General features: G+C 44.0%; 1 protein-coding gene across 7 annotated transcripts in view; it reads right to left on the bottom strand.

Annotated features, from left to right (window-relative positions):
* The window catches only part of PDZD2 (PDZ domain containing 2), a 201760-nt gene that overhangs the window by 57487 nt on the left and 124617 nt on the right, over nucleotides 1–19656 (bottom strand). For all 7 annotated transcript variants that reach the window (XM_077171342.1, XM_077171341.1, XM_077171345.1 and 4 more), the window contains one exon: nucleotides 9861–10263. In XM_077171342.1, the coding sequence (XP_077027457.1) occupies nucleotides 9861–10263 (403 nt within the window). The remainder of the gene's footprint in view (nucleotides 1–9860; nucleotides 10264–19656) is intronic.

Genomic DNA, 19656 nt, shown 5'->3' with positions numbered 1-19656 from the left:
AAGGGAGGTCACAAGCACCCGGTGCAGCACATGAGGATAGGCTCATGACATAACAGGATGTTACCATCTGCTATGCAACAGTTGGCTTTTGCTACTATGTATATGCTTTTGCAAATTATTATAAATTGTAACTACTTCTGTAGATAAAGTGCAATCGTAATTGCTTTTGTGAACAGTGTAAGTGAAACTGCGCCTAAAGCAAGGCTATCACAAGATGTAAGCGTGCTTGCAAAGGATGTATCACAAGATATAACCGCTCTTGAAAACCGTATAACCAAGACAGCACAGGCAGAGAACAAAATACCATAAAAGGAGTCTAAAGTGGCATCAGAAGACCACCCTGGACTGTCCCCCGACGGACCCTTGGAGACTGTAGCTGTTGACTTACGCAATGCTGTGGCAACCAAAGGCGGAGCTGCAGTAAACTGGCTCCGAAAACATGCAAAGTCACTTGAGAAAGTAATGCAACTGCAACAGTATAAAGGATTGCTGGCTAAAAAAATTGAGTGAGCCTCTGGCTGCTGCCATGCACTCAGAGCTGCTACTTTCGCTTTATTGATCTATCCCTTATTATCCCTTATTAAACTCTTCAAATTTTGTGGAGTGTGCTTTGTTTCTCACCATGACATAAATACTTGTATAAGACAATCCCAAGAATGCCATGCAATTCACCTGAGATTTGGCGAAGATGGACATTCAGAAAGACACACTTGCTTTGAGAGTTTCAAAGCAATAAGAAGCAAAAAATTGTCAGGGACTTGAACAAACCTTAACTCTGCCCAGATGCACCCCACGGACTTTGCCTGTAATCCCAGGCAGCAGCAGCCCTGCCTACATGGATTCCTCCCAGCAAAGGATTTCATGGACATGATGAACCAACATTTGTCAAAGTCAGTCTCAGAGGATGAGATGAGATTGGGTCATCTCTTGAAATCCCTTCCAGACTTGCATTTTTTTACTTCCCTCACACAGCAAGCAGAAACACAAATGGTCAAGTCAGGCTGCAGCTGGACTAATGGCTAATTTCTGTTCTCCACAGTTACATCACTCTTAGTGACTCAACTTTCCTCCCAACTTGGCTCTTTCAAGCAGGCAGTCCTTTGGACCACAACATCATGCCTCCTCCCGCTTGAATCTGATCAACTTCAAAGTGCCTAGGTTACAAATAATTAAAATGTTTTAAAAGACAGTATGAATATTCTACTTGGATTAATTGCGAAGTGGGGGGCCCACAGGGGAAGGGTCATCTTATGTAACAGACCACAAGTGAGAATAGAGAATACAACTGGCAGCTTCCAGTGGGTCCCCACAGGCCGTTTTTTTCTCCACCATGAAGCCATTGTACATCAGGCAGCCTCTGCTGAGAGCGAGCCTACATCTGGAATAAACTAAGAGAGCTGCAGATCAGAAAGGGAGCGTGCTGCCAGCGCGACGTGGGGAAGCTCGCCTTCCGCCTGCTCCAAGTGCACACCATCAAACACTCCATTTCATAAGCACATCATTAATAAAACAAAAAGGAACGTTTTTCCTCTGAGTGTTGAGGAAAATAAATAAATAAATGAGCAAAAGACACTGGAGCCATTCTTTCCCCTGCTTCCCCTTCACTAGCTAATTGCAGGGGATTTAAAAGGGGTTTGACTTATTTTGACTGTGCTGTGTTCAAGAAGCTGCAAATCTGTATATACAAAAGAAAAAAAATTGCTTTGAAATCTTTCATAAAAGACAAACTTGGCAGGAGCAAGGTGTAAACAAATGGAAAACAGAAACACCGTAAGTAGTTAAAAAGCCAGACAGTAAAATGGAAAATGTAAAATAGTTGTCTATGAAAAAACACTTTCTGTCACAGCAGCAATTCAGACGAAGCTGATGCAAATACGTAACAATTTTAAAACAAAAATAGAGATAAGCCCTGATAAGAATATCAATAACCATGCAAAGTCTGTACGCACACACCGACTGACTGATATGGACCTGAATGCAGCCCATGGGATGACTCCCACCCTCAATTCAACGTGGATTTTTACTGTATGTCTGCAGGGACCAGTTCCCAGGGTCTCCCATTAGGAGCAGCAGAAGCAAGCAGTGAGATCTGCTTCACCAGCCACAAAGCTGCTCTGGAAACATGACACTGAACAGAAAGTTCCAAGTTCCATGCATTACAAAAATTTACTTCGATAAGCTTCACAGCAGCTGGCAACCAGCATGGTGATCACAAGAGCTGAAAACCAGCACAAAATGTCCCAAACAGAAACGCATTATATTAGACCTGTAGTGCAACAAACCCTCTCTACATGAACAGGGAGAACATTGGGATGGCCCCAGCCCACGCCACTGCCCAGCATCCTTCACTGATGTGAGACCAATTAAAAGCACTACTCCCAGCTCACCGCCCCACCTTGGATCACATCATGCCTCCTCCTCCCACTATTCCTCATTCCCCAGCAGGCAGGTGGGACAGACAGATGGGTAGCTGGGGAATTAACTTGCACCATCACATACCAGGTGAGCAGCTTGAATGCATCAGTCTTAAGATACAGTCAAAAGCCATCACTCTTCACATCTCAGATATTAATGTGAATGACTCAGCACCAGAAAATCATGCCAAAATCTGATTTTTGCAGATTCATAACAAAACAATTATTTCATTAGTGGATAATGAGTGTATTTTTCATCTGATCTTAGCCATGTTATTTTTAAGGCTGATCTGAAAGCAGGACCCCTGTTTTCATCTACTACCCTGAGTTTTGTTTTCTTTGTTGCACAAGCAAGCTAAACAACTTCAAGATAAATCAAAAGCAGGGGAGGGAAATAATCTTAAATTTCTTTATCAATAAATTATTCTAAGACTGGAGTTCTTTGTCCATCCTTACTGCCTATGAAAGTTTCTTAATGCTGAACCACTGAAGCCTTTGGCTTCTGCCTCTGGGTGATGCAAGCCATACAGTGTGTCTCCTACACTACTTAAAAGATGGGGGGGAATCCCCAAACCCAACAGGAATCACACAGTATTGACAATATAAATTCTCCATGTCCTCAAAGCCAGAAGCACAGACACAGCTGTGATTTCATTCAAGTGTTCATTTCTGATCTCACAAGTCCCCTTGTTTGGACAAACAGCCGCCAGACATTTGGCATCTTTTTACAAAAATCTGAGTACTTTCCCCATGAAAAGAGAAGTGTCCTAGGGGATGAAGTCTGGGGAACAGTAAAAAGCAAAAACATACCCCCTCTCCCCCCCCCCAAACAAAAACACATAATTAAAATACACAAAACAGGCAGCACAGCAGAGTGGATGAAAATTTCACTACTTTAAGCAAGACTGTCGCCCAGGGATCCATCTCCCGAGACAGACTGCTTGTTGACATCATTTCCTTGGCAAGGGCTTTAAACATTTTATCAGCCAGTGCAAGCACCTGAACTATACCATCACCCCTCACAAAAACCTGCTGGAATCATTTGTCATCCTGAACCACCACCATCTGGATTGCACCCCTCTGAACTGTTCCACTCTTGCCATCAGCTGAATCATTATTGAGAGATCAGACAAAGCATTTTCTCCTCTGTCTCTGACCCTAGGGGGTTTCTGCCTGGCAATTGCCCCTGAGGAGGCTCAGGTTTTTAAGGGCTACAGGTGTTTGCACTCAACTGGGTACTGAGTACCCAGTCTCGTGCTCTTGGTGGGCTTTTGGGAATGGCTGGTTGCTTAGTCTGAAGTTTCTCAGAAAACACCCTTGCAGCCTGCAGCAGATTAAAGCCCAGCCTAGGGTAGGTCACCACACACTGATGTCAGCTAAAGAGGGGTATCTCACGGGGACTGGTATTACATCTGCCCACAGCAGGAATCTTTAGGATTTGCTCAGTGCTTTCAGCACTCTGCCTCAAAAATTAAGTGTATGTAGCTTTATAATTCCAACAAATGCCTGAAACATTGCAGCACCTAAGCAGACAACAAACCCTTATTTTTAGGCATATCCACTTGGTTTCAACTACTCGCACTTAATGATTAAAACATAAAATGGTGTGAACTTGAATTTCAGCTAAAGCTAGTCATTTGCATTTCAGTTCTGGGTTTGCTGTCTTTCTAATATGGCACACAAAATATTAAGAGAAAAGGCCCAAACAGCCGCTTTCTCTGTGGGTGGGAAATGCTTTCATAGGAGGGTTTTCACCTATGGTTTATGATAGCTGAGTATGGCTGAGCCCTCCTGCAACAGAACCTCAAACATTCCTGCGCTGCCTTTGGGGATAGCTCATTTCCAAGAGTGAAGACCTCGTTTCAAGGTGACAGAGTAAAACCAACACATTGTAACTTATCCATTACCAGACTATCTCTACATCCAAGCACCCTTGGAAAATTCAGTACAAAAACAAGATAAAAGGACAGGTCGCTATTCAAAATTAAAGTCTACAGCACAACAGCTGCAGCTATCACTTAAATCACAGAAAAGGCAGGCAGAATCTTAAGTCAGTTGAAAAAATTTGGCAGCAAGTGACTTAACCCCAGAAAATCGGGATGCTTGTTGTTTTATGGCAAGGTGGAACATAACTAGCAGCAAAAAATATTAACTGTAATTTCACTGCTAGTTACATCAAAGCACTTCTTAAAACCCCAAGCAAAAACAAGGCCAAGTTTTGTCAGTGCTGTACAGCTGCAATTAAAAGACAGCCCTTGTCCCTAAGAGAGTTTACAACCCAAAACAGACAACAAAGAGGAAAGACATGCTTATCACTGTGCACATTAAAACTTCAAGACAGTAGATAGCCCCAGGATCCATGTTAATGAAAGTTGGAAGAAAACACAACAGATAAAAAGATGTTAAGAACTGAATCAGATTCTGAGGAAGGCCTTTACATGACTAAAAGTATCTACATTAACACCTAAACCCAGTGTTATTTATGTCTAAACTGTGCATCACAAGAATCCCATAAAAGCCTTGATGAAACAGTAATTACTGCTTAGGCTGCCAAAAAAAATTGATGTAAAGCAACTTAGCTTCAGTAGCTTCACTGGACTACCTTGCTCACAGCAAGCTATAAACTTTGGTACAGCAAAAGGGTGAGATTTTTTTTTTCCCATCAAGTTTAACAAAATAGTAAAATGCTTAAAGCCATTACATTATCTCAAGCCTCATGTTTTGATTCCTGTAATGTGCTATTAGCCTTCCTCTTCTGCTTGGCAAGATAAGGAACATTTTCCACTAACCAAAAGTCAAGGTAATGCTGGCATTTACCAACACTAATTGGCAAGTACTGCTGTAGAATGGCTGTCAGCCTTCCCTAACTGCAAAGTAAAATGCAATTCAAAAGCATTCATTCCTACCCAAGATGAGCCACGTCAGTAAGAAAGCAATAATGGGCCCGAAGAATGAAAAGAGCTGCTGATAAAATGTACCGTGCAGTACAAAAGCAAGTCCTGGCTGGTTCTCTACATACAGACACGTCTGTGTGCACCTGGATATGGGCTGACACGTCTGGAGAGGGTTGTGGTCCATGCAAGCTGGGCTCAGCTGGGCTGTAAGGGCAAAGCTGGCCAGGCAGGCACACTGCTCTGGGGACTGAGACCAGAGCAATGGGGTAAACAGCATGGAGCCAAGATCCTCAACTACTGCTACAACCCAGACCTGCCCAAAAATCTCTAGGAGGCAAAGCATTAACATTTCCTTGCCTTCCCCTTTCTCTCCTTTTGTTAATAGATGGCACGCTGACTTCAGAAAAGCATCGTGCACAGTTTGCAGAACCACCAGATGCTAATCTGTTTCCATTCTGGAAAGGAATCCCACCACAGCCCCACCCCACAGTGCCACCACCACCCAGGACACCCTGAACTCCTCCTGTGCCATGTATCTTTGGCACTGGAGAAATACTGAAATGCACAGCCCCAGCTCCTCTCACCTGCCTCCCTTAACTATTAGAGCATTTTCATGCTGCCTAATGTCCTTCACACAGTTTCCACTAGTCACTGATAAATTTGGATCTGGATTTCAAGACCTTAATAATTTGGATGCTTATAAAGAAGAGAATTCAAGGCCGTTCTGGGGGTGTCTTGTCTTTGCTCTTAACAGCTGGGTTTTTCAGGGCTTTCAGAGCATCCAGCTGAGGATGGAGGAAGCCAAGGTGGCTAGTCTGTTCTGGTATAACTCATCTTTGTCCAAGCTTCCTCTGGCTTCATCAGTGAAAGCCAAACCTGGCCAAACCTGAAAGCCAAACTTCTCATCATGCCAGCAAAACCTGGATCAGTTTAAGTCCCCTCTGACAAACAGACTCCAGCCCCTCATACTCCTAATCTGGTTTTTGCAAACCCCAGTCCTACTTCTAATCCCTGCCCATGTCAGCTGTATCTGGCCATCTCTGGGCACTCCTTAGGGGGCTGAAAAACAACAGAAAGCAGTCCACAGAGTCTTCTAAAAAGACCAGAACAGAGAAACTGAGAACAAAACTGAGGATTCTGTCCTACCAGTCAAGACAGCGAAACCACAGGACTGGTATATTGAGTGGAAAGTTCACAGTTTCCTTTTCTTTATAATTTTTAGTGGGCCCCAGCAGCCCCTTCCCATACTTCTCTTCCATCTGTGCCTGTATAATCACCCTGCAAAACTACACCCTGTCTCAGGCCACTGAATAGAAGAGGTAAACTTTGATATCTGCGTTTACGCTCCCAATCTTCACAGGATATGATGGGTCATTACTCCAGCACAGAGGCTGCCTAATCTTAAATCACTGCCCTTGACTCCCACTGCTGCTAGCCTGGGTCCTCTCCAAGGTCAGGTCTGCTTTCCAGATCTTAGAGATCTTGCTGTCAGGCAGATACACAGCTTTGCTGCTTTGAATCCCCACATTTTTAAAAGTCATTTAGGTTCATCCTAAAAACATTGCAGCATAACTTAACCACCTGTAAACATTAAATGCTGCCTACTAATTGACAGGTACAATATTTACTGAGGGTTACGTACCAGCAGACAGCCTAGCAGATTTGTTTATACACAGTGATAGCAATGCCAAGTGCAAGGAGAGACAGATCAAGATCTGAGAGATGAAAGCAAGCCTGAAGAAGGGGACTGGCACATGCACACAAACCAGTAACACAGGAATCTCCTGGCAGGTTCACTCGACAAACAGTATTCATCTCGCCTGTCGCCTCATGATCCAGCATTGCTGTTATGAGCAGCATGCACAGAGAAAATGGGAGACAAAATGGCAGAACAACCCCATGCTTGTGGGAGAAGCACCCTGAAAGCAAAAGGCATTGAAATGGAGCCTCAAAGGCTCTCCCAGCACAACATCCCCAACATCCCCTAGGCACTGGCCATGAGCTAGCCACTGGGATCAGCACAGCAGTGGCTGAAGACATGCAGATCAACCCAACCTCTTCTCCCCTATTTCGGTTACAACTTCATTACAACTTCATTACAACTTCCTCATTTCCTACAGAGAGGAAAAAAAAGGAATTTTCCTGGATTCCACATTTCAGTTTCAGTAAAGCTCCAATCTGCCTCCTGGGGTGGGAAAAGAGCAGTGTAGAGGAGGACCAGGGAGGTCCTCCCACATTCATGCTGGTCCCTGAATGGCTTTTCAAAGCCTTTCCTCCCACCTGCAGCCATCTAGTCTGCCGCAGGCTGGGTCTCCTCCGACCCAAATAGCTCCCCAGGGGCACAGGGCTGACAGCTGTGGATATTCAATTAACCAACATGTGGAGGAGATGGTGAGCATGGGGCAGGCAGCAGGGATGGAGCTGCTTTCCCCACGGAAAGGGTGCCCTGCCAATGCACCCTGTCCCTGCTCGGGAGGAGATAACTCATCCTGAGGCTACGGGAGGTTTGGCTTGTGCTTTGAAGCCTGGAAGGAGGCTGCAACTTCTGACAGGACATCCTGGATGCTGTTTTCAAAAGGGTCCTGACACAACTGGATCTCACATGATAGTACCAGGTCATGCTTTGAAAATGGAGCTGGAAGTGAGATCTGAGGCTCCCAAGTGTATTCCTCACCTTTTTTCTTTATTTTAACAGGAAACAAATAATTTTAAAAATTTTATTCACTGCCCCTATTCAATACTTAAGAAACTTAATTAGGCCACTCATTACTCTGATAGCAGCTACCCCACAGATGTTGTAAGTGATGGGCCTCTATAAGTCCCCCTTGTCATTAAAAAGCAAAGGATGAGCTAGGCGTGCTATTCAGGCTCCAGATATTCACATTTCTCCTCATTCAAATGTCAGGAAAATGTAATTAGTACTGACACAGACGGAGGTCATATATCCAAGCAAAATATTAGGGGGGAAGGAAATAAAAAAAAAAAAAAAAAAGAGAAGCAATTTTACTAAATGACACTAGACCACAACTGAACAGATTACAGCTCTTGAATTTTTCCAGTGCCTCAGCTATGTTTTTACATTTCACAAAGCCATCCTGTATGTGCTTTGCATTAAAAAATTATTTATTGCTCACATTGATTCATATATGTTCTGAATTTAACAATTTACTCCTCAGACCAAAATGATTCAAAATATCAAGGTAGCACTAGCACGAGATGGCTCTGGATCAAGAGTTTCTCTTTTTTTACACATATATTTTTGGCTTTCCACTTCAAAAAAAAGTCTGATCAATTTCATTTATAACATGTGTTTAGACATCTTCAGAACAGATTCAAGAAGCCTTTATACGGACCAGAACTTTCAAAATGCCAAATGATTCATTTATTTATTTTTAAGCTTTTAATGTTTTCTTTCAGAATGACTACAGTTATGAGGCTTGCAAGAAGACACACACAAACACCCTACCCTTTCTGTGGCACCATAGAATCCAGCATGTCTCACTGATGCAAAGAGCAAGCTTTTGCAATTACACTTCTTTTAAAACCAGAGGTTTTTTAAATTGCTTTTAGCTCCTACAAAGTACTTTAAATTAAATTACTGTAACTTTACAACCACAATCACCACTACCCTGGAGTAGTGCTGAGGAGCACTGATTCAGAGGGTACGTTTAATTCTCTGCTTTTCTCAACAGAATTTAGTGATGAGATGTCCACTCGCAGTGCTTTGTTACCAGCTTTGAAGTCTTAAAACCAAAACCAGCTGCTGCAGCCAGCCCCAAGCCCAGCAAAAGCAGCCTTCATCTGTTTATACTATCAGTGCCTCTGGAAAGATTGGCAGACAGCGCTTCTGGTGATAGATGCATACTGAAACCTGATCAAGGCTTGGGTTATTTTACTCCATCCAGCAATGCTGCAATTCCAGACAGGCAACCCAAGATCTCCATTAGGACAAAGAGAGAAGCAATGAAAGCCCCGATCCCACTGTCGTCCCAAACATTAACAAATTGTCTATCTCATCAACTCTGAGCAAAATCCACAATTTCTTTCATGTGGTTCCCAGACACTGGCCAAACAAGTTTCGTATCACAAATACATGCAATGTGGTCTGGTGCATCAAAAAGGGAAGCTTCAATGCCAATGTTAACATGAATTGTAAGGTGACATTAAGTCCAGGCAGAGCTAAACATGAAGCTCCAAAGGACAAAAATTACCATCTTCTACTGACATCTCCTGCTCCAGTGTTATAGGGTCATCAGTTGTCTCAACAAAAAATCCTGAGGCCAACCCTGACAGGTCAAGAGATTAAAGGACCTACCCACCATCAGAGATGGAGTATGACAGAGGTTTCCAACAATTACTATTTAACTCTCCAATCCTCCTGCTCCCCTGTTTTAGATGCCATCCCACAGCCGGGTGCCCTGACAGCTTGTCTTGTCACCTACAGGCTCAGCCCAAGGTCAGAGCATTGAAACCAGAGAATTGCTTGAGAAATCAACCCAATTTGCTTGCATACCTGCTGCTTTCTCCTCTAGAAGAATCAAATCAAACATACCTGGGCAGCCTGGTCCCCAATGTCTGGCATGCCATCATCTGACAGCCGGCCCCGGTACGGCGCCCCGGTGCCCTGGTGCTGCTCCTCCCCATTGCTCTCTGCTTCGGAGGTCTCTGGCTGAGCAACCTCCACCTCCATCGGGGTGCAGTGCCCGTTCCCGTGCTCTGAGCCCAGCTTCTCCTTGCTGTCCTTGCTGCCCGGTGTCCTGGTGATGACCCCGAACTTCCTGGTCCTTTTCCCATTTTGAGCAGCTCTGTCTCCAGGCTCAGGGCTGGGCTTGGCTTTGGGGTCGCAGCTGTTGCTGTTGTTGCCGTTGGAGGGAGGCAGAGGCGCTTTGCGCTTGATGCGGCGCAACATGATCAGGTAGACAAAGCCGCCATTCCAGCACTGCTCGGCCAGGTAACTGCAAGGAAAGGGATGTGTGAGAACCACGGACCACTCACCCTGCAGTGCCCACATCCCACCCCAACATCCCAACTTGCTGCCCTGTGATGTTCATGCACTGTCTCAGCCAGCTGATTACCTGGTGTATGGACAGGTTAGGATAACGCAAGGAATTGGCAAATACTCTTTCCTCAGTATCAGAAGAAAATACCGGGAATAATTAACAGTCCTACCAGCCACCCAGGCTGATCCCACCACAGCATAACATGACAGCTGATAAATGCCACTAGTTCACACGCCCTGACCTCCATATCTGCAGCGCAGCAACATGTAAAGGTGAAGTAAGGAAAGGAGAGCAGAGAATGTTCCCAGCAGAGTATTAAAATAAATATTTTCTAAAAAAAAATTGAAAATCAGGCAGAATTCATTTGTGCAGAAGCCCATAGAGCATCTGCATCTGAAATGAGCTTCCTTAATGAAACTAATCTTCTGCTTCAGCATATGTACATGCTTTGAAGGCCACTGGGAAAATAAAAAAATCAGCCACTAGGGTAAGCAGGCACAGCACCAATGGCCCCAGTACAGCAAGGCACAGCACTACAAGGCATCCCAGATGCTTTATAGGGATGTGGAAATCAGGTGGCTTTCCTTCATAAAAGCATATTCTAATCAAAACAGGGGCCAAGTCATCTCAGTTGTGCAAGGAGCAGCCCCCAGGTTCTCCTACCAGAGCAAAGCATCACTTCCCCTCCCAAAGTCTTGGGACATGCCTTGGAGGAATTAACATTTCTGCTTCAAACAAACCCTCTGTGACCTTACAGAAACTGCACCCACTGATGCAAAAGGGGAATCCAACTTCATGCTTCTTTTAGAAAAGGATATACCTCAACCCAAATTCTTCAAATATTTGGGTTCTGAGCCAAGGGTGTAACCAACTGAGAGTACAAACAAGCTGGAATTTGTATGTAGCAGGTTTGTATGTGCCCTTTCACACTAATTTAGGCCCCAAAACTATATTGCCTTTCTCACTAGTGAAGGTAGCATGAATTTCCCACAGCATTAAATAAGCCTGTGCTGCAGCTGCAATGAAATGAACTCTTTACTAATACAGACTAGTTGCTGAACCTACAGCTTTTAGAGGAGATGAGAAACTAGGTGTGGAGTTGAACCGCAGATCATAAGAGAAAATAGCACAGCAGACAGAGGAGGAACCACTAAGGAGTCTGCCACCAGTTTTTTCCCTCCCTGCTGCTTGTAGGCTAATTTTCCGTTTCCCTTTCTTAAAAGTTGTTTGGCCATAAAATAAATCCTTCAAACTTAATCCTGCACAGAGGTGACTTAATGGCAAAACAGGAAAAGCAGCTATGATAACCCCTGAAGCAAAGGAGTGAGGAAAGCACCCTCAACTACTTCAAGTAAGCCAGACCAGCCTGGCAGTGGCTGGAAGTAATATGATGGGTGTGTATTTCTGTCCAGGGACAAGGACTGGTATTTTCACTCTACTTCTTTGTCCCCCACAGACAACATCGGCATTCAAATCACTTATATTTAATTAGGAAGACTGATGTTTAAATGAATACCACAACTAAACCTTAAAAGCAGCCCTGGAGCCACAGATGGAAGGACAAGTATGCTTGCTGTGCCAAAGTTCCCAATGAATACAAATTGAACTTCAACTCCCTGGACAGTCCTTTCAGTTTTCACCAGGCAATCCTTTTTTTCCCCCCTTTCCCCAGACATAAAGAATATTTAAATAAAGCCCTAAACCCATATTTTTCCAAATGGCTGAAAGCAGACAGCCAACAAGCCCTGCCAGTTGGGAAGTCTCTGCAGCAAAGGTCAGCTGTCTGGGTGGCCACAAGGTGACACTTGGCTCTGGGAGACACGTGAAGCAGGCAGGACCTGAAGGGTTAGCATAGAAAAAAAATCCTTAGCTAACATGGAATTATTTCTGATTATCAAGTTAAAAGAAGAATTCTTTTAATCAACTGAAAAGGGGCAATTCTGTTCCAGAAACAATATGGGCTGCCTGTTTTTCACATTTATCTTTCAACTCAAATTTCAAGGCAGCCAGTAAAGTTGATTAAAATTCATGACTTTTGCTTGCAGCAATACCAGTGCACTCTGATCCATCACACATAAGCCTGATAGCACTGCTTCTCTTGGCACATGGAAACAGGAAAGCAGCTCCTCTTCCCATAGTCGTGTGCCTTATGTGGGTGCTGCCCACTCTGTCTTTATGCAGTGTCAACTCTGCCTGATTTGTTTCTGTGCAGGTGCATGTATATGGGGCTTTTTGAAACACCAATCTCTGAACTAATTACTGATGTATTTTTTAATGCCAGCAACCAAGTACATGCATATCAACTACTTGATTTAGGAAGTACGACAAACAAGAGGGAACTTCACATATGTCCAAATAAAGTAATTCTAAAGAGGCAAAAATAATTTACTATTTCACCTCCACTCATGGCCCATTTATTCTGTTCATAAAGTGTAAAGATGTAAGAAAAAAGGGAGGGTTTTTTTCCTATCCACTCTTCATACACAATCATCCCTCCAGTCTGGAGCAGGGTTACAGCAAGTGGTTATAGATGCAGCTGCACTGAAGTCAGCAGAGCTGTGTTGATTTACTCCACATGTTGAGATGGCCTGCATGTTCCATGCCTGCAGCCTGTAGTAACTCATGGGCTTATGTCTTGAGTACTTCTCAGCAGTTCAAAGAATACAGTAAGTCTCCACATACACACAAAAAAGTGTTCTCTGGGTCAGTGAGCAGTTACCTTTGCATGGCACCAAGTCACTGCATACACTGGATCATGTCAGGTATTTCCAGACAGGCTAAGTCCTGCTGGGAGCAGGGATGCAGTAAGTGGCACCATTATCTCAAGAGTTTCTTTCAAACCAAACACCAGGAAAACTAGCACTGATAGAACACTAAACTCATAACACAAGATAGGAGACAGGTCGAAAATAATATACTAAGAAATTGTGGTCATTTTATTGTATTGCCCTTCCAAGGTGGGGATGACAACCAAGGAGCCTGATCCACCTGCAATTTCTGCTAAGTACATGCCAGCTACTTGGCTGGATTCCTTTTCCTTCACCATTTCTTTCCTGTTTAAGTAAAAAGCAAAAAAATAAACCACAAGGGAAGCACAGCAAGCACTCAACACTGTGCAAAGAACAGGTAAGGTTGCATTAAATGAGTGAGAACCTTCATATTTTAAATTGTTTTCTATCATTCCAGGAGCATCCCATGCCAGAAGGGGGTAGTGGGACAGACTCAATAAAATGTAATTATACAGTCTCTGGACAGCAGAAAACTGCAAAAATATGGAAAGTACCTCAAATCCCCCTTCTCAAGGGGTTTGAAGTGTGCAATGCACAATGCAAGAAAGCCTTTTTTTTTTAGATTTGGTCCCTGTAGAGCACTTGCAGAGATTTTTGCAATCAATACACCAACAGTGTCTCAGGCAGGGCAGGATCAGAGCTGATGAGCATACACAACAGCTCTCAACACAGATGTGGGGAATCAACAGCAACTTCCCAGTTGTCGCTGAGTTTGAACATAGACCTCAGCTTGGATGGAGAAGGTGTGTGGACAAAAAGCATCCCTAATTCAGGTTTGATTTATATAAATTTATTGGAAAATGAGATTCTCTGTTCTCACGTTGGTTTGCAGAGGCTTTGGTGAAAGCTTTGGATCTCAAATACCAGCTAAGAAACCTTGAGCTGCCACCAAATCACAACATATAACAAATCCTATTATCACTGATTTTAAGAAGAGATTTTACTAGCTGACCATACATCTGTCAGTATCAGTTACCAAACCAGAAGAGGAGATGCAAGAGATTTTACTAGCTGACCATACATCTGTCAGAATCAGTTACCAAACCAAAACATTTTACCAGCAGAACACCCATCCACACTTTCTGTATTTTCCACTCTTTGCAAGGTAGTGTCAAATCTCCCCGGCAGAGCTGGGAGTCCCCTCAGACACTGCAGCATCATCTCCACAAACAGGATCTAAAAAAAATCACTGAAATATTGGCTTGGAAACATTTCCCACTGGCATGCTCAGAAGGAAGGACCACCCAGCTGCTCCAGCTGCTTTGATCTCACCCTGGCACCAGCGCCGGTAAAACCCCAACCCATATAAGATGTAACCCTTAAGCAGTGGGGAAGACTAGTTCTTCTCTCTAGTAGAGAAACCATGAAAATGTTAATAATCCTTAAAACCAGAAAAAAATTGTTTTAGACTTGAAACAGAGCTGGAAAGTTACCTCTTGCAAAGCTTAACCACAGGCTGGAAAATGCAACCTGTAGCTGGTATCAAGGGACATTTAATACCCTTTTTGTATCAGAGCTATAAAGACAGAGACACACATTCACTTCCTTGGGAGACTATTTTGAGTTATTCAGGCAAATCCCATTTCTCCCCTACACAGCTGAACTGACTGCTGTGATCATAAAAACTGATAAACTCACTGAGTTTATTCCAACCTCCCTGGCACACATGTGAAGTGTCAGACTCAGAAATAGTGTCTTCGACTAAGACAGTAATTTTGTCCTTTTATATATATATATATATTAAAAAAAAAAAAATATATATATATATTCGAGTGTATGCATGTATAAATATAAAGGTTTTCTGACTTGACAAGAGCATGCTGTGACAAGCTCTCTGTCACATCCTATCGCACTTTAACAAATACAGACAACCACACTTAGCCATGGAAAAATCAAAGCAGATCCAGCATCTGGAAAGAAAGCATCTGGATCCACTTTAGGGTCAGAAATATTGAAGTATGTTTATTTTACACTAATAACACTATTTAGCATTTCTCCAGAAACCTTCATCCTGACAGATCAGAAAGTGCTTTGGAAATGATACACACAGAGTATCACTGACATCTTGCCAGCCACCCCATCATGCAGCTCACCAAGACAGAAACTGAGGCAGAAACTGAGCAGAAACGACCACTTTCAGAGCCCCTGCCTAGCCCTCCCGGGACCTATAATGTCCTTTGCAGGGCAGACAGACCCTTTTTATGCTCTTCTCTAAAGGACTTTGGCGTGGTAAAATGTCTTGAAACTCAATCTTCTTCAGGCTGGAAAGATGAAGGGCAGTGCAGATCCTCGCAGAACTGAAACCTCCAGACCCAAGGGGGATTTTAAAAGCTAAACTTAACATTTCTCCATGATGTCTGCAAAGGAGCAAACTTGCTTTTCAGGTAAGGCAAATTAATGACTAACAGATAGTGACTGATGATCCTGATGAAACCCTCACCTCCCTGCTGTCACTGTGCAAGAACATCCGTCCCACTAAGGACTGATTTTGGCAAGCACCAATGGGAATTTTCCACAGATTGCCACGTCTTCAGCCAGGAGTCAGGCTTGTCTTAATGTCTGCAGGCAAAAGGGAACACCAACCCACAAAGACCAGGGCAAACCTTGCTACATATCCAAGCTTGCAAGAGGTTCCACTTCCGGAGAGCTGCAAGGACGCCTGATGACCAGCCCTCTCATGGACCTCCTTGGAGGATTAAGCTCTCCAGCCATAATTTATTTTAGCAGAAAGCAACAGTGTTGGCAAACCTGGCTGTTACTTCAACATAGTCTTGGGCACAGAACTGAAGCACACCAGGAATGAGCTTGATCCAATATCTCATCACCAGCAAGCCCTTTCCTGCCCCAGGCTCTGCAGGCAATGGCACAAACAAGGGACACAATGTTCTCTGCCTCCCTTAATAAACTTGAGGAAAGGCAGAAAGGGCAAAGGAGAAGTCAGCCATGGAGCTCAGCTACTAATCACACCCAGGGGGAGCATTCAAACAGCACAGAGAACACAGAAGGTGCTCCCATCTCCCTTTTCAGGATGAGCAACCCTCAACCCTCAGCTTGTGGCTAAGGTTAAGCAGCAACAGCCCTAAGTCTCACAGCAGCCATGGCTCTCTGTGGCACACTGTGTTTTTCTCAGGATAGCCTAATTGGCAGCTTTCTGAAAAACAAAACTGAATCCAGTGTGTCTATGGCGTGTTTTTCACAATTAAAATTATAGCACAGAATGCAACTAGATTTAGCACAATTTTGAAGAAAAAAACAACTTTGGAATATAAATTTCAAGGTATATTTAATAAGCAGGAGGCCTTAGGCACAACCTCCTTGCTCACTCTGAAATCCTGAACTCTGAGGAATGGTGGAAAGGGAGTGGAGGGAGGATTGCTGCTGTACTTCCATGGACTCCGTGTCTGTCTACAGTTTTTCCTGGAAGATGGAATTGTGACACAGAACCAAGATAAATTCTGGTGAGACACCTCACTCCACCTGGTATCAATGCAATGATGTGGCTTTGAATTTGGGAAGACTGAATTCCTTTCCTCTTCCTGTACTCTACATCCCTGACAGCAGCCCAGGCAAGTCTTTCCATGGAAAGATAGGGCCAACAACATGGCATTCCACAGAGTTACTGTAAGGTCTGAGGTGGTGAAGCCACTGGATTTAAATACTGCAGTTTCACAATCAACTTATATCTGGGATCAGCCTACACCAAATACTACTACAGCTTTCCTCCCACCCCATATCCTGCCTCTCAGGTGCTGGCAGAGTCATGTGGGCAACAGTACAAATGAACCCAAGGAGGAGAACAATCCAGCTTGAAAATAACCCAACCACAGCAAACTTTTAAAAACTCAGTCCTCAAGATGAGGATTTTAAACACAGACGACACCCTCATCTGAACACACACCCTCATCTGGTGCCAGGGACACAGAGGCAGGGAAAGGAGAAGAATGGCAGTGGCAGAGGACCACACTTCCACTCCCACCAACAGCCCTCACCTACACAGGGCTGAGACGTGTGTGGCCGCAGCCCAGGGCAAGGGAGTTGCACACACCTTGCAGACAGGAGCAGTGTCTGGCTTTGGCTGCATGGCATTCACACCTCCCATTTCTAAAACCCAAAGGACAGCCACTCTCTCCACACACAAGGAAGCCCAGCTGAATCACATCCCCACCACAGGTGGGGGAGAGAAGACCATTTCAATTATGCTGGCACCACACAAAACTCGCATACTTCTGGCCTGAACATTGATGAGATGCTTCAAAAGCATATGCAGGGCTTCAGGAGACCAACAAGCAGAGCAGGGACCCCCAGATTACACTGCACGTGGAAAAATTATGTGAATGGCCACACTGATCCCTCTCTCCTCCCAGAACAAACAACTGAACAGGATGACTTGAGGAGCTTTGTAAATTCTCCACACCTGAGGATCTCCCAAAGCTCTGACAGACACCTCAAATCTAGCAGATTTTGCAGCTGCAGGCATCATAAAGTCCTTTGGGATTTGCTGATGTATGGCTGTGCTAGCAGAGCAGAGCAGTGATGCTGCATTCCAACTGCTGAGATTTTGGACTCAAGCGTTACAGAGATCCTGATCTTAGTGAACATGCAACTTCCACATCTGCATTTACAAGTCACAGTAGACAGAAACACATGGTGCTTTTTGGGTTTGGGTCCTAGAGACAGACTAATGGGTGTTAAGGAGCCAAATTCTTTTTGTTTCTTGGTTAGTGGCAGAGTGTACAAACAGAAGTGGGCTAATCCAAAAACCATCCTGGCTCCAATTTGTTAGCTCATAGCTCTGCTGCCAACAGACATTCTGCTGGATATGCAGCCACATTCACAAATATAACTTCCAGTTACAATATACTAAGCAATTTAAAGCGGCTAGTTATCAATTTAAAAATTACAAAAACCTTGGCTATAACAGGCCAAAATGATACCAAGTTTCACGTGGGCATTATCTATCACCTGTGTTTACTGAGTGACCTATGATGTGTTACTGCTGATCAGGTACAGTCTCTCCCACCACAATGACTTCCTTTAGAAAACAAGATCCTGGAAGCTCCAAACATTGTCCTGTGCAACTCCTCCCAGTTTCCAATGGCCCCCTGTACAACTGATGTTTCACTGAGCACTTAAGAGGCAGGCTGAGTTGTACACCTCTTCTACGCTTTTACCGAAGAAGGCATCAAATTCCCTTTCTCTGGAAGCCCAGAGGTGGATCTGCTCTTTCCTGCATGACATATTGTTCCTACCAAGGTATAAGACGACTCACTCCATACTGGAAAGCCCAAACAAGCCCATTTGCAAAACATGGAGCAGAATCATAGAACACTCTGAGCTGGAAATTTCCAACTTTTTGAGTTGGAAAGGATCCAACATGGATCCCTGAGCGCAATTCCTGGTCCCGCACAGGACACAATCCCAAGAATCACACCATGTGCCTGAGTTAAGTGCCCAAAATAAACCACCCAGCTGGAAAGCATACATGCCTCACACGAAGGAAGAAGGAAGAGGGTCAAAAGCCATCCATGTGTGACCCATGTACAAAGTACCTCCAGTGTGTGATGTTGCTGCCACTTCACCCTGAATTCTCAAATCTTGTCACTGTGTTTACACCTCGCCACCCTGTTTCCAGGGCTTCCTGCCTTTCCTCCATGCTATTTTAGGATCATCCCTCTAAAACAACCGCTTTCTAAGCATCCAGCTCACATCCTTCCCTCTTCCTCCCTGCAAATCTTTTATCTAATTCTGCCCCCAGTTTCAAATCACACCAGGAAGCAGTGACAGCCAGGAATAGATTTAACCGGAGAGAAATGGTTTGTACTCAAAACTGAATGAGTTCAGCACAGACGATATTCTTTACCATAATCCAGGAATTTTGCACAGACAGAGCTGCCAGGGAGGATGCCACAAAAATTTCCATGTGTGATTTTGACAACTCCCTGATGCCAAGCTTGCTGGTGGGAGGGCTGCAAGACCATGGGGTCTGAATCTGCCCCCAGCCAGTGCTGCTACAGCAGCACAGGGAAGTGCTAGTGGCAGGTACAGGCTGTTTATGGGAGGTGAGATCACCCCTTTGCCTATTTTTCCTCATGCAGAAATTATCACAAATGCCCAAAAGGAAAGAGAACAAACACATCTCACTGAAATACCTTTTATTCCAGCAGCAAAATTTTACAATGGTATCTCAAATGGGAGGAGAAATAAAAAAAACATGAAATAAAACAAAATAACAATCTCTGCAACACTGTTTTGGCAAATCACATTATTTAGGTTTTAACATTAGTTGTAATTCCCAATGTACCTCTTTCCACTAAGAAGTGAAGGTTTGGATGTCTGCAAGCAATGAAAATGAGAGCCAGAAAATTTAATCAAGTCTACTTTACAGCAGGAAGCAGTATGCTGGGTTAGAAGAGACTTATTTCCAACGCTATTGCAGGCTCACTTGAACTCCTGAGAGGAGCCCTATTAACAGAGAGAAGCCAGGCTTCAAATAACCCTGCAACTGCTGGGGGGCAGATAGGGAAGGAACAAATTCACAGCTCTCAGATTTATTTGAGGG

The sequence above is a fragment of the Agelaius phoeniceus genome, chromosome Z, assembly GCF_051311805.1.
Source record: "Agelaius phoeniceus isolate bAgePho1 chromosome Z, bAgePho1.hap1, whole genome shotgun sequence".
Classification (NCBI taxonomy): domain Eukaryota; kingdom Metazoa; phylum Chordata; class Aves; order Passeriformes; family Icteridae; genus Agelaius; species Agelaius phoeniceus.
The sequence above is the reverse complement of the archived record's forward strand: the minus strand, read 5'-3'. Positions and strand labels throughout refer to the sequence as shown.